This window comes from Solenopsis invicta, chromosome 5, assembly GCF_016802725.1.
Source record: "Solenopsis invicta isolate M01_SB chromosome 5, UNIL_Sinv_3.0, whole genome shotgun sequence".
Lineage (NCBI taxonomy): Eukaryota > Metazoa > Arthropoda > Insecta > Hymenoptera > Formicidae > Solenopsis > Solenopsis invicta.
In genome coordinates, this window is record NC_052668.1 from 15,356,967 (window position 1) to 15,371,501 (window position 14,535).

The window sequence follows — 14,535 nt, forward strand, 5'->3', positions numbered from 1 at the left end:
TTATTCGCCGTTATTGTAAATTCCGTTGCCGCGCACGTGGGAATTCCGGGACGTTGCAGGACATCGGATAAACCGTCGTGCTCGTCCTCGTCGCGACGGCAATTTATTCGGATACGAAATTACGCTCACTGACAATTTCGCCGGGAAACGTAGTAACCGACCAACTGAATTTGCATGCAAAAATTACCGCTGTCACGCCGCGCGGATCGCAATTTGCGAAAAGAAGAAGAAAAAGAAGAAGAAGAAGAAGCGTGCACAATTTAACGTGAACTATGAATTTCGATAATTCTCCTACTTCTCGAAAAAAGAAAAGAAAACTGTCTTTTAGTTAGAAAAGAAAATTACCTTTCCGAGGAAAACTCTACTCGAAATTCATAGTACACGTAACGTATATCGAGTAAAATTTTCCTCGGAGAGAATGTTTTGCGATGTAGCTTTAATACGTATAACGAACAATATGTAACAGGATGTAACGATGACATGTCTTATTTGCGTCGTTATCAAGTGATTTAGAAGCTTTTTGCAGCTTCCCTGCTTTTCCGCGGTACGTATCTCCCGGTTGGATAGGTATCCTGATTCCCGTCGGTTATCGATAACTCTCATCCCGCGCTTGCCGTCATCTCCACGCCGATTAATTATCCGTCCGTCATTTCGGATGCTCAACGAAATTCTTCGTTCCCTCGACACGGGAAAATCGCGCCGGGGTGATTTCCGACGAGTGCATGCGTCACTGTTTGCATTGTTACGACCTATAAACCCATATAAACTCATATATCGACACGGCGCGATTGCACGGAGGGCAAAGTGACGTTAAGTGACGTTGATTGTTATCAATGAATGCGCGACGATGCTCGTCGACGACACGCGTTATCTTGATATATCGTTCATCATCTCGCCCGCGAATTTAATGTCTGCGTACCGCGCACGTATACGTTGTCGGTGCGCGAAAAAAAATGCAGACGAATGCACTTCAACAATGCAATCTTGGGTTACAGCTAAAGAAGGCATTTTTGTCGAATACACCGTCCGAATTTAATTTTTCCTCTACCCTTTATCACTTTCCTCAATCTCGGAAATGTGCTTTTTATCTTGCAAATTTAAGTGTGTGAAACGCGTAGTCACTTTTTACGCATTAAATTTTGTATGCGTGTAATTTTTGTACTTTTTACACGCTTAGACATGTATCACTATTAAATTGCACGTTTAAGCGTGTATTAAGTACAAGCAAGAACAAAACAAAGAAATTACACGCATATAAATGTGCAAAAAGTGACTACATGATTTTACACACAATGCACACTTAGATTTCCAGTGTATCCGCAGTAAGCAAGCCTATTAAAGTCGATCATCTGGAAGCAAGAGCGAGGATTTAAATCATTTTAAGTACACAGAAAAAAAAATTAATATTAAATCAATAATTCATTGTTTTATATATAAGCAAGAATATAAATCTTCTTGGAAAAATTTATAATCTTAAACGGATACAATTTGCTTACATGAAGAGAAAAATTTTCTTCATGTAAGCCAATTATGTTTGTTTAAGATTATAAATTCTTCCAAGAAGATTTTATATTCTTGCTTATAAATGAAACGATGAATTGTTGATTTGATAACAAATTTTTTTTCTGTGTATCTTATTGCAGGACACTTCATGGAAAATCATTCGCATATGGACTGTGCAGAATCATTCTTGAATTACTCTCGCTTAAACATAGATATCGAGAACCGATGAGAACGCGAGTTCTAATGAGCGTTCTATTCTAACCGAGTCACTTGCCCCTGCCAAGGGGCGCTGATATATATAAAGATATTTATATGTCACAAGTTCTTTTTTTCACTATGGAAAAAGTTCCGGAGGACATAAAAAAAACTCCGGATGAAACGCCTACGCGAGTGGCAAGCAGACTGCAGTTAGTGCGTGTGCGAAGTGATATGTAAACGAGTGTAGTATGTATAATAAAAATACGTATATTTCCTCTTGATTGCAGATTCTTAGCGTAATTTAAGTCACCCTGTGCTCGAGTAGAGAATTTGTTTTTTCGCGGAATATTTGCATTTTAAATACCCTCTGAAAGTTTAGTAATTAGCCGTAGAGTGCTACTCATATTTCTCTGACGTGAAAATTTTTTTTGTTGGGTGAAAATTTACCCACATAATTAAAAATATTTTTACACTTTTTTATACACCTACTTGATGGCGTTGCAAAATGATAAAGCAACTGAATTAACATTTAATATAAAATAAATGAATTTCAAAGTTTGACCAATTTATTAAATGTAAATTTATTTTAAGTTCCAGGAAATCTCTACGATTTTTCTGTTTTAAATCTTTGTAACTCGGTAATTAAAATTAATTACTTTTTCCAAAAATCTAGTTGACGATGAGATGAGATATATACGGGGAAAAAGAAGTTTTTTTTAACCATCAAGTATTCAACTAATAAATTTTGTCTATCTTTTTAAGTAAAATAAATGGATATATTATTTGAATAATATACATATAACATACATATAATAATTACATACATCGATTTTTTATTAAAAATTATATTTCAACAGAGATCCTTATTTTCATTGTTATAGCTAAAAAAAAAATGATTGCAAAATTTATTTAAAATAACTTTTTTGTATTTTTCTATTCATATATTAAATAATTTATTAAATTATAAAAACTTATTTGCAAACAAAATATATTACGTGTTGCAAGAAATTGAAAAGAAAAAAATACGTTAACCCTGTTTTCTGGGTGAATACTCGCCCAGGCAAGCTTAAAATCACAGATCATAAAGAACGTGATCCAGATCTGACCCTGTTTACAACTATAGACATAAAAGAAAAGAATAGGTGGAACTAGAAGCTTCTGGCCAACGCTTTTGTATTTAGTAGCAAATACTTGAATTAGTCCCTAGGCGAAAATTCACCCTTCTAGCTAGAATTGATCCTTTTACAGCAGCGAAACTCTACTAAAAATTAAACAAGATCTCGCTGTCTGTGTTTGAAAAAGAGCACGGCTAAAAAATTCGTTTTTCTCTGAAAGATACATCCTGTTATCGTACATGCTGTATGCAACTGTGCGTAGCGAATAAACAATGTAACGAAGTGGGCGTTTCTCCGTCCGTGTGTGTCGTTTCCGATTTATTCGATTTCTACGTAGAATTCTTTGTTACACCCGTTGCCCGCGCGTGTGTATTTTTAATTAATCTTTTTTTTTAAAGTGCCCGGCGATATGTGCAGTTTCAATAATATGCACACGCACGGAACGAATCCATTGAATTATTTATTCATCGAAAGGAATAAAAACGCTCTCTCTCTTCCCTCCCTTTCCCAGTTCCGATGCATATATTTTTGCGATCACGATAACAAGTTCATCTTGACATTGATCGAGATTGTTTCTGTAGTCCGCGCTGCTTGTTTATCAGATGCACCGGCGCACTCCGCGCGCAGGGGAGGGGGAGAGCGACTGTTTACTATCGAGCACGACAAAATTAGAACAACCCGCCTTTTTTTTATTGTGACCCCACTCCGCTTGCCGCCTCGCGAGCAACAATTGTTCCGCCAACATTGTGGTTTTTGGCAAGTTTCCCGCGCGATTTCAAGCGAGAGTAACGTAATAACGCCCGCAAGCTGCGCGAAATCCGTATGCGTTAATTAATTAATAGCACTTTTTAACGCGAAACTCACACGTGACTGCAATAACGTACGCACATGTTCTCTATCTCGTTTTAAACTAATACAGATCATTTGAGGAGCAAAAACGGAAGAGAAAGCGTATATCACATGTATCGAAATGTAACGAATTTACTTGCAATTCGCGAATCAACGGGCAATATAATGAATTTTTAGTCGATTTACGCAAAGTGAGCTTTCACTTTTTGTAACTTCAAGTTAAAATTCAATTTCGTTCGCAAAAACTTTCTTTATTTGACATATTTCTGCGGCAGATTAGACAGCTCAGCGTGATGTAATCACGTAAATTTCCTTCACGCACGAACACTTTTAATTCTCCGCCATGACGCGATGGCATCTACAAGAGGCCAAGTTTCCCTTATTTTCCGCGTGATGTTTAATTTATGAAACGCCGCTTGTGTAAGTTTCGAGGAGTGCCAGCAGCGTTAAGGATTAAAATGGTCTTTTATGCATGAACCTTTACTCGATCTGTGTCATAACGCGGACAATAATTTATCGTCGCGCGTTATAAAAATAAGCATTGACGCTGGTTTTTGCGTTAACGCCCGAGGAATAAAAGCCTGTCGAGTGTTTCCGAAAAACCTACAGCCACGCTCGTCTCGAAACGTTCTGAAAAGAATGCCGAAAGAAGCGCCTTCGTGTTTTTATGCGAAAGATATTTTATGCATACGGCAGCTTTAACGCGTACGACCTATTGCGAGAGGTATAATGCACAGTAGAAGTCAACGCTGATACAATCTCGACAAATCTAGATCGGCAAAAAGATCTATATGTTTTCACCTATTGCATATCATGGAAGCATATTGCAACCATTTTATTATACTTGTAGAAAATAAACTCATCGATATCCAGTCGTTGCAGCACAATATTTAAACGAGCCAATACTTTTTCTTACACACACACACACACACACATTGTATATATTAGAATATGTATAGAGAAGAGCTTTCTTGCTATTCGGTATTATAATATATAATATTACAATATTACATACCATAAAATATAATATTATACTATCAAATAGCAAGAAGGCTATTCTTTTAAATCGATCAAGTCACATTCATCACGCGGGACAGTAATTTACGGTTGCTTTGCGATTCTATAAATCCGTATCTTTGTAAAATGTTTCTCCCAACCCTCTGACGGATCATAAATTTTCAGGGACCTTGATTACATTAACGAGCACCCTCGACGTTCACGTCCGTCAAGGGGGCGAAAAGGAGGAGTAGCGTGAGAAATAATTTTGAAATGTGAATCCGTCGGAAATATCTACGCGTATGACAAACGTCGAACGTTAACTAGCTGCCAAAGCAAACAGCGATGGACCGACGGATCCCAAGATTTTCAAGCGCGTCTCTTATGAGTCAATTTTTAACGCATCGCCGACGGGATTTACCACACGTGGGCGGTTCGATTTGCTTAGGCTCGATTCCGACAACATCATTCAATGCGCCAAGCTTTGATTTAATGAAGCAGCTTTAATAAACAGAGCTTATTCTTTATTTTTGCGAGCGAAAAAATAAAATACGTTTTGCACGTTGTTCGTCCCTCCGAAGAATTTCTGTATTACCATTTTACTCGAGAAAATATTTTAGGATTGAATTAAGATCGAGTTTCAGATTCTATTTTAAGACATTGTTTTGTCAAATTATACACGATGCGACGGTAGGGTAATATAACGTTTTACACAATATACGAGCGCGTCTCTTTCCGGATTACATATCACTCCGCGCGAGATAAGATGATGAAATATAGTTTTTACTCGCTGGAATTTACACTCGGAACTCGATTACGAATCGCGAAATTTATTGGGGCCATTCGGGAGAATCACTTTTTGCGACACCAATGCCATTTGCATAATCTACCGTGGTATCCTGTGCTTCGAATTTCTCGGCATTTTTTGGAGGAGGCGCCATTCGCTTTTTTGAGCTAAAAGCACGATTACAGATAGATTTCACCAAATCTTATTGAACATTAAGCCTTTGAGGGACACATTTTTATTCTATCTGACGATATTCTGTGAAATCTTGCAATTCTGTGTTTTTTGAATCGCTGAATTAAATTATATTTTGGCATATGAAGAATATTCAGTAAAATTTTCAGCCTCCCCCATATTTTTCAAGAAACCACATTTTTTTGTAAAAAAGATGGTCTTTTTTTCAAATTTATTTTTTGCATAAGTAATTAGAAATAATCAATTGTAAAGATCATGGAAAACATATAAATTAAATAATAATTATAAAAAAATGTGAAATTATAAAAATGGTTTCATTGAAATGGGAGCAATACATCTTAAAAATAAAGAGAAATGTGGGAAATGTACTTTCCGCAACCTCTCAAAGTAAGAATCCCTTTTTTTGGCGTAGAATACAATCGCTAAAGAGAAGCAATTTGTTTTCTTACTGGTTGTTTCGAGATCAATATTGTTCTCTCGAAAGTAACTGAATTAGCTTCCATTTATTTCTTACAACTCTCATTTATCTTTCAAGGACCCCTTTATGGAAGTCGAAAATAATGTTGTTTTTTGTCTGCGTGTCGCTAAATACGAAATGATAATCCTGGAATTTCGCAGTGTTTGAAACGTTTATTTAATTAAAAACGTGTACACAGAAGAAACAGTATCGAATGGTAAGGTCAAATTAAAACTAATATATTCTACTTAATTATCATTGTTTGAAATTACGTTCTTGCATGCACATGAAACAATGATAATCTTGCTTATATACTCCGACTGTCTCTTTCTGTCTCTTGATTAAACATTTGCTTTCTTCGAGACTTTCGTACAATATATAAGCAAGATCGAGTTGTACATACATAATGGCTGTAATTGTGCGGCAGCTGAATGAAGGGCACGCTCTCGGCATTGTCGGCACGTGTTGGCAATGTTACGAGGGCGAGGGATCATGTCGGATATAAAATCATTCTTTTCGCCCGATAAACGACTCGGTGTCTCGTCCAAATTGTTGTTGGCCGGCGTGGAAGCGTCACAATATAATCGCCAATAAATTCACTTTAGCACGACCGACAAGAAAGTCGTGATTTTATTTAGAGACCGCTCTGTTGTCTTTACGCAACATTGTCGCTCGCACGATATCGTTTGTCCGCAGTATCAAAGAAAAAACAGTGAGAGTTGTAGAAATTTATCAAGTTTGTTATTTATTGCCTATATTCTCTAATAGAAATACATGCATTTTTCTAGACACACCTATCCAATTTCTGTCTAGTATTACTGTATTCTTACACACCAAGAAAAAAAAGTTGATAGCTTGACTAAATTTTTCAACTTGATTAAATTTCTTCCGTTTATATTAATATTTATGTATTTAAACTTAAATTTAAGCATTTATATATTTAATTTGCTCGTTTTATTGGACTTATTGACACATTACTTAATTTGTTATTTAGTGGCTGAAGCAGTTTCCTAATGAAAATATGCAGACATCTGCCCAATTATTGTCTAGCCTTAACCGGCCAGCTTTCAAATTTGCTATTAAATCAATTGAACAGTCCGTTTTTGTTCACTAAATTTGTTTAGATTTTGCGCATCTTTTTTACACAATAAGTGCACGCAAAGCGCTACATCATGATTGGGATTCCAAGTAATTTTACTTCTCAGAGACAGAAATATAATTGTCCAGAGGAGGAAAATAATATAACTGCTAAAAAAAAATTCAATATCAAGGTTCTTTTAACGTTCTTTTAACGTTCTTCTAATTTGCCAAATATGACTTTTGCCAGTATCTTTATGAGGAACAGAGAAGGAACAAGGATAGATTTCTGTTCCTCGTATTTCGAAAATAAGAGGGAGAAATGAGGGTATGACGGTGCATATTAATGTCGAGTGTACAGTCGCGATTTCGCCGTAAAGCAAACCAGGAAGGGCGAATGCAAACATGAACGTGTCACATTAAGATGATGAACCGTAACGACGCGGTAGCGTCTGCCAAACGATAGAGGGAAGACAACCAGAAGTATTGCGCGAGGCCAGAGGCACGTCGGTAAATTCTCCATTGTCGCATTTGGCCGTCGCGGATAATAATGCGACGCAATTCTCCGAAGGGATGCGGAATCGCATTGAGAAATTGCGCCCAACTGTCCCACAACGATCCGTCTCTATTAATAGCCCGTATTAATAGGAGACGGTCGCTCTATAGATAGCGTGAGCATCTACTTCACGACGTGCCTCGTGTGGTCCCCGCAACTTGCTTACGGATGCGCATCATTAACATACCTCACGAGCACAAATATCGTGCGAAAAATATAACCACCAGATCGTATAGACGCTGCGATTTCCCCGCTAATTTGATGTGGTAATTTAATCGGGATGTTGTCGTCTTTTTAAAGCTCTAATGTGCTTTTATAACGTGCTCTTTTACGCTCATTTTTCTTGCCCCTTTTTTGCCTTCTGATGTTATTTCGTTTTCTCTGTCACCCGAGATAAAAGTCAAACTCCCGAAGGGGAAAGAAACGCGTCGACAAAAAGAAACACGATTATCAAGAAGACAGTGTGGGAAAAAGCAAAAAGATAAGAGACAAGGGGGTAAAAAACGAGAAGCAAAAAAAGTCTATTGTAGATCATCTTTAATAATCACGGTGTTAAGATCGCGACTTTGTTTCATGAGAATTACGTTAACCGGCTTTTATCGCGAAAGAGGCTGGACGTCTCTCTGAAATGTCAAAATTAATACGAGCATCTCGAGTCTCGGTGCAACTCAACTCGCGCGAGAGTGATCTTCTGTACGCCGTAAGACGCAATGTCAACAACCGTCCGTTCGCCGTGCATCGACGAGACTATTTTACGTCGATAAATTCCAACCGCATATTGACAATCGCTGATTTATACCAGCTGGACGCGGTCGGAGACCTGTTGCTGCTGCAGCAACAACGGCATGCACGCGGCCACATCCGCCTTCTCGGTACGCGCGCGCGACGACAGATTTATGGTGACAGACGTTCGACAGCTCGCGCGTACATCAGCAGCCTCCGGCACGTCAAAGGCAACGGTGCATGATAGATGCAACGGACCGCCGGATGACGTGAGGGAAGAGGAGAAAAGAGGGATGACGGAGGGTCGCCAAAGGAGGGATATTTCCACTTTGGAACTTGGCCAATGGCCGTGTGCTTTGAAATCTTATGTATTGATCTTGCTTAATCTCGCCCACATGTTCTACCGTTGCCCTAATTCATCTACGGCAATTATTTCGCGCGATGTTCTGCGCCAGACGTTTGGAATCGCTCATCGAGAGAACGCCGGTTTATTTCGAATTAAAGTTGAGTAGATATCATGGAACTGACGTTCAAGATATCGTTGTGTAATAATATAAATACGCTCTTTAAAACGAAATCAAAGGGTCACTTTGAGCCGGAAATTGCGAGATTCATATTGATGTTACAACTTTGCGGAAAATAGTTGCAGAATATTTTTCTCGAATTACGTTTAAAAAAAAATTAATTTTTAAAACCTGAAGAGGCTCTGCTTTCAGACTCCGTCGAGCTTCTTCTTCGGCGATGTTTCTGCTCTAAGCGTCGTCGTTTTCAAGTTGAAAGTTGATCGGAAAGTTGATACAGAATTGAGAAACTTCGAGGTCGTGCACAGAGTTAACGAAAGATCGTTTTTATTTTTGCTTGAGACACTCTGAAAATCTTTCTCGTATAATTTTTTTTAATACCCATTTATACATTAATTAATCTGTTTTTTTGTCTAGTTATCGCGATTTGAATGGATTAGGATCAGGGTTGGCAAAATTTCACATTTTTTTGATAAAGTCCATGCCAGTGGCAAAAACTCGGTATTTTCCGGGAAAAAATGGTATTTTCCGGAAAAAAATTGGCAAAAATAATAATAAATATAATTTAATACAATTAAATATAATTAAATATAATTTAAATATAATTTAATATAATTTTTTTTATTTTAAATATAATTTGCCCGAAGATTTCGTTAATTTTGTCATGCATTTACATAATTGTCCAGCAAGTTCGGCGTCAATAGAGAGAGTATTCTCCAATCTAAGTTTCATCCAAAACAAAATTCGTAATAGATTAGGAATTGACGTAACAAATAAATTAATTTTTTTTAATAAAATGTTAAATGGCGAATGCAAAGACGTTAATGATTGGTAAACATTGATAAACATAAAATTTTACTATTTAATTATTTTTACTATTACTATTATTACTATTAATTACTACTATTATTTACTATTACATATAATACTATTTTGCATTTAATTACATATATTAATTTAGAAAGATTTTATTGGTTTATTTTATTGGTTTATATAAAATTCATTAATATATATAAGATTATATATATAAGATTCATTATAAGATTACAGCAAAAATATTTCTTTTGCATATAAATATATTTTATTTAATAGTCACTTTTTTAGTTCTTGCCAGTTTATTCCAATTTGCCAGTTTATAGGATAAAGTCCGGGACGGTAAAATTCGGAATTTACCATGGTTTTTTCCACTTACTGGACTTTTCCTGCCAACCCTGATTAGGATACAGTTTTAATCATTTCTGTCAGTAGGGTTTTTATTACATATTATAACCGTTGATTTTCTTAAAAAAAATTATTTTTGTTTTTTTAGCGTTATAAATATATTTCTGTAATAGATATCTTTTCTTTAATATACATTGTATAATACACTTTCTTTAAGACATAATTTAACACAGTAAATCATCTTTATTTAACATTGGCAAACAACAAAGTTGAAACACTATTCACTATGTTACACTGTTTATAGTGCCTCTTGATGGAAAACACCCATATATATTAATAGTAATAATTTTGTACAAAATCTGTACAAAAGTAAAAGTATTTCGTCTCTTACAGATTATTGGCTACGTGATATATGTTCGATTGCCGTTAATCAGAGATAACAATGTTATGTAATGAAACATTGTAATCGATTTACGCCTCAGGGGTTAATCTAGTCTTGTATGAGTCCCACTTCGATGAATATTCATTGAGCCGTCTCAGATGATAGTCTGTTTATTCGCCCGATAAATGCCGCAGATACCAAAATTCGTCAAGGCACTCTATATTTATACAGTACAATCTATATTTATACAGTTTGAGAACATTGTCAATAATTAAGATATTTTAGAATACAGTAAAAACAAAAAAAATTGGTATAAATTTTTTATGTTTTGTAAGCCATTCTTAAAAATTCTGACAATTGATAAAAGAATTTCACTGCTTTTTATTAAATTGCAAAAAGTTTGTTAAATTAAAAATTAAAAATTTCAACAAAGTCAAAGCAAAATTTCCGCTGCATATATAATGTATTATCTTCATCTAGAGAGGAATTTTTCAATCAAACAACCTCGGTTTTTTAACTTTAATACAGCATGATGGAAAAACCGACAAAGCTTTTGCATCGTGGTAATAAAATGCATAAAACTAATTATTTCCTGACCCGAAAGTGGGAGAGAGCGTTACAAAAATGTTTTAACGAACGCCGTCCATTACTTAACTCTTTCTAACTCACGATACTGTTTTCATTACTGGTATGCTTTGTCACAGTTGAATTGAGCCCTGCATAAAACACCAGTTACGGAACGTTGATAAAGCGTTAATAGAGCGCAGCGAGACATACCTATAATGGAAACGGGCGCCACCGAGATACGTTTATTGTGTAAAGCGAATTTCTGCGACAAGACAGTTCGGTACAGCAACAGGTTGAAACTTTGTTCGCGGCTCTGTCGGGTGACTCGACAAAAAGAAACAATCGAGGTGAATCGATCCGCTTTAGTCACCGAAGATTACTCATTGGCGCCAGTTAACGAAATCAGGAAATTTCTTTTGTCCGACAATACTTTTCTTCCTTCGACGCGATATGATTCTAATTTATATTTCCAGATTAACAGATTTAGCTTTGAATTTTTGTTTAAACCTGGAATGTTACTGTGAATGGATTTTTACACAGGTGATAATTCAAGTTTAGTGTAGTTTTTGTTATCAAAATTTTTATAATTTAAAATAATATTTAATAAAATGATAAAGAAAGATCGATAAGACGAGCAGTTATCGATGAAAACGATAATTTATTTAGTTCTATCATGAATACGGTTTCGATTATACTTAATCTTCTTAATAATACGTACCATATTTATAAGAGAACTGAATAAATTATGGCTACTGATATCTTTTTCATCGTTAACTGGTCGTCTTATTGACTTTTCTTTTTTTTTATCATTCTGTAAATTAGAAGAACGAGCGAAACAGATTACTTAATGTTTAATAAGATTTTTGTTTATTTTAAAATATTGATTCAGTTATTCTAATACAAAAAGTACAAAGAGAAATTAAAAAATTCTTAAAAGTGTAATAGATGTTTAATCATGTGGATGAATTTTCAGGGTGGTATTAACGTCAGAAAAATACGAGTAACGGTCAGAAGGGTTAATCTTGCCAATTAATTGCCTTCGGAGAGAAAATAAAATTATATTATTGATTCACATTGATTAAAATGTTTTATCATTTTAATTGATTCATATTAATTATTTTACAAATCTAAAAGAGAGTTGAAATTAACATTATTATAATTTCGAATAAAACGCCCTTTGATGTAATAAATTTAAGTCTACATAATTATTCGTCACAGCTACTATTCGGTTCGGCTGAATTCAGGCGAATTGTCATGATTAAATTAATTCCCGTCTAAAAATATTCGTGCTTACGCACATTGGCAAAATCATCAAGCCGATTTTAACTTGATTCTCGACCTGAATTCTTCCGGTAATAATTAGACGTGGTACCGCTTCTAATTGGCAGCTCCTAATTGGAGCTTCATCTTCCCAAGAATGCGTTCGACGTTCGTTCAGCTACGAAATTTTCAGGAATTAATTATCTACGTATCGATGTAACTGCAAAAAGTTTTTTCGAACATGTAAAACGTGTTATACGCATAAAATGAAAGTGGGCGTCCAAGTACTTGAATTTGATCAATGATTTTATCTAAATTATATTTTACTTTGCTTATTTATATTATTTCCTCGTTGTCTAATTTAATTCACGAGAAGAAGATAAGAGATGCGAAATTCACACGCATTTATTTTTTGTTTCCATCTGTCGCAATTCTCGACAATCTCTCGAGTCCTCATTGAGCTTCTTGGAAATCCTTTAGTCGCAACTGAAATGTAACATGAAGGTCGAGTGACGCTCAAGGCTGCGTAGATCGGAGACTTAATTACCAACTAATTTGTTCTCATCTTGAACGGGAGAAAACATTTCTCCTAGGCCACGGGCAACTTCCTCCGCATTCTCTCCAATAATTGCTCCGGGAAGACAGCGCAAATCGCAATCGCTTGAATTATTCACTTTGCCGATCGATGACGTCAAGAATAGAACTTTTTCGACTATTCCGAGCCGCGTACATTTTAGTTTGGGATTTACAAAAATACAAATCTTATACAACGGGTTTGCACAGCAAGAACGGTTTTATATACTTCTAACTTTGTAAGAAGCTGAGATTTAAAAGCGCGGCTTGTTTTATACAAATTCAGGACAAGAGAAATATCTCTAACACTTATAATCTAATTCATACACGCAACCCGACGGAGTTTTGTCGATGCCTCGATCCTGTACGATGCCGCAGATATTTATATGTCACCCCGCTGTGATAATGGATTGCAGGGCGGATTATTGGAAGTCCCAAGGCCGCAAGTTCTGCGACTTCTGCAAGTGCTGGATCGCCGATAATAAACCGAGTATCGACTTCCACGAGGGCGGCAAGAAGCACAAGGAAAATGTCAGTAAGCGGCTCAAGGAGATTCATAAGAATAGCGCAAAGCAGGCAAAACAGAATAAAAAATTTGAGGATGATATCAAGAAGATGGAAAATGTATGTATTCACAAATATTGGCTTAGATGTGAAGGCACCAACAGTGAACAAATTATTTCTTTTGTGCAGGCGGCTATGGCTGCGTACTTGAGGGATGTCGAGAATAACACGCGAGATATGACTGCTCAGAAAATCATGAAAGAGAAACTGAACAGGGTAGAAACAAAAGAAGTGAGTATACCTAGTGAAACTAATCTATTAAATTTTACGTCTAATTTTAGATATTGCGCCAAGGAAGGCCGAATAAAATTAGATACAATATTTTGAGAGTTGCACAAAAATGGAACAAGTTTTTTCTTTTCATTTTCTTTGTTACGTTAAGACAACGAACTTTAAACTATTATATTTTTATTTCAGTAAATTTTTTTCATATACAGTACTTATAATATAATATGTATTTATAGACGCCTCAAAATTGCAATCGTATGCCGTCAGCCGCCCCAGAGACTGTACCAAGATTCAAAAGCAATAACGAACAGGTGTGTAGGTCGATCTTTTTTAATTATTTAATGATCAAAATGATAAGATAAACATCTATTATCTTTATTTATAAGATCCGGAGTAAAAGCCAAGCTGGTTTGCGAAAGTTATCTTTGATTACACACGTCTGTTATTCCTTAAGAAAACTAGAACGTGGTTCGTCAATGCGAGACGGCTTTCCAACTGAAACTTTTACAGTTCTCGCCGAAAGTGGATCCTTGCGACCCTACAACTTTACCAAAGGGCGTTCCATCGTTTCCACGAGTCCAGCAGCACGGCGGCGAGAACAGGACTCAAGGGAAGAGCAAGGCGAACAAAGGGAAGGGAAAAGGGAAGAAAACCCAGGAGGATGATCGTCCAACCGCAGCCGTCAGAAAACTATGGTACGAGGCTCGCAGTCCCGAAGGATACACTTACTATTGGCACATTGAAACGAACGGTGCGTGTACCTTTATCAAACTTTTTTTATCTACAAGTGAAGTTTTTTTTCTTTTTGCTCGGCTGCTGTTTAAAT

At 36.1% G+C, this 14,535-nt stretch overlaps 1 protein-coding gene across 1 annotated transcript in view; it reads left to right on the forward strand.

The window, feature by feature from the left end:
* LOC105198547 (WW domain-binding protein 4) overlaps positions 1-14,535 on the forward strand; it is a 45,749-nt gene that overhangs the window by 29,094 nt on the left and 2,120 nt on the right. The window contains exons 2-5 of the mRNA XM_026136819.2: positions 13,334-13,541; positions 13,611-13,712; positions 13,946-14,020; positions 14,220-14,460. Coding sequence (XP_025992604.1) covers positions 13,334-13,541; positions 13,611-13,712; positions 13,946-14,020; positions 14,220-14,460 — 626 coding nt within the window. The remainder of the gene's footprint in view (positions 1-13,333; positions 13,542-13,610; positions 13,713-13,945; positions 14,021-14,219; positions 14,461-14,535) is intronic.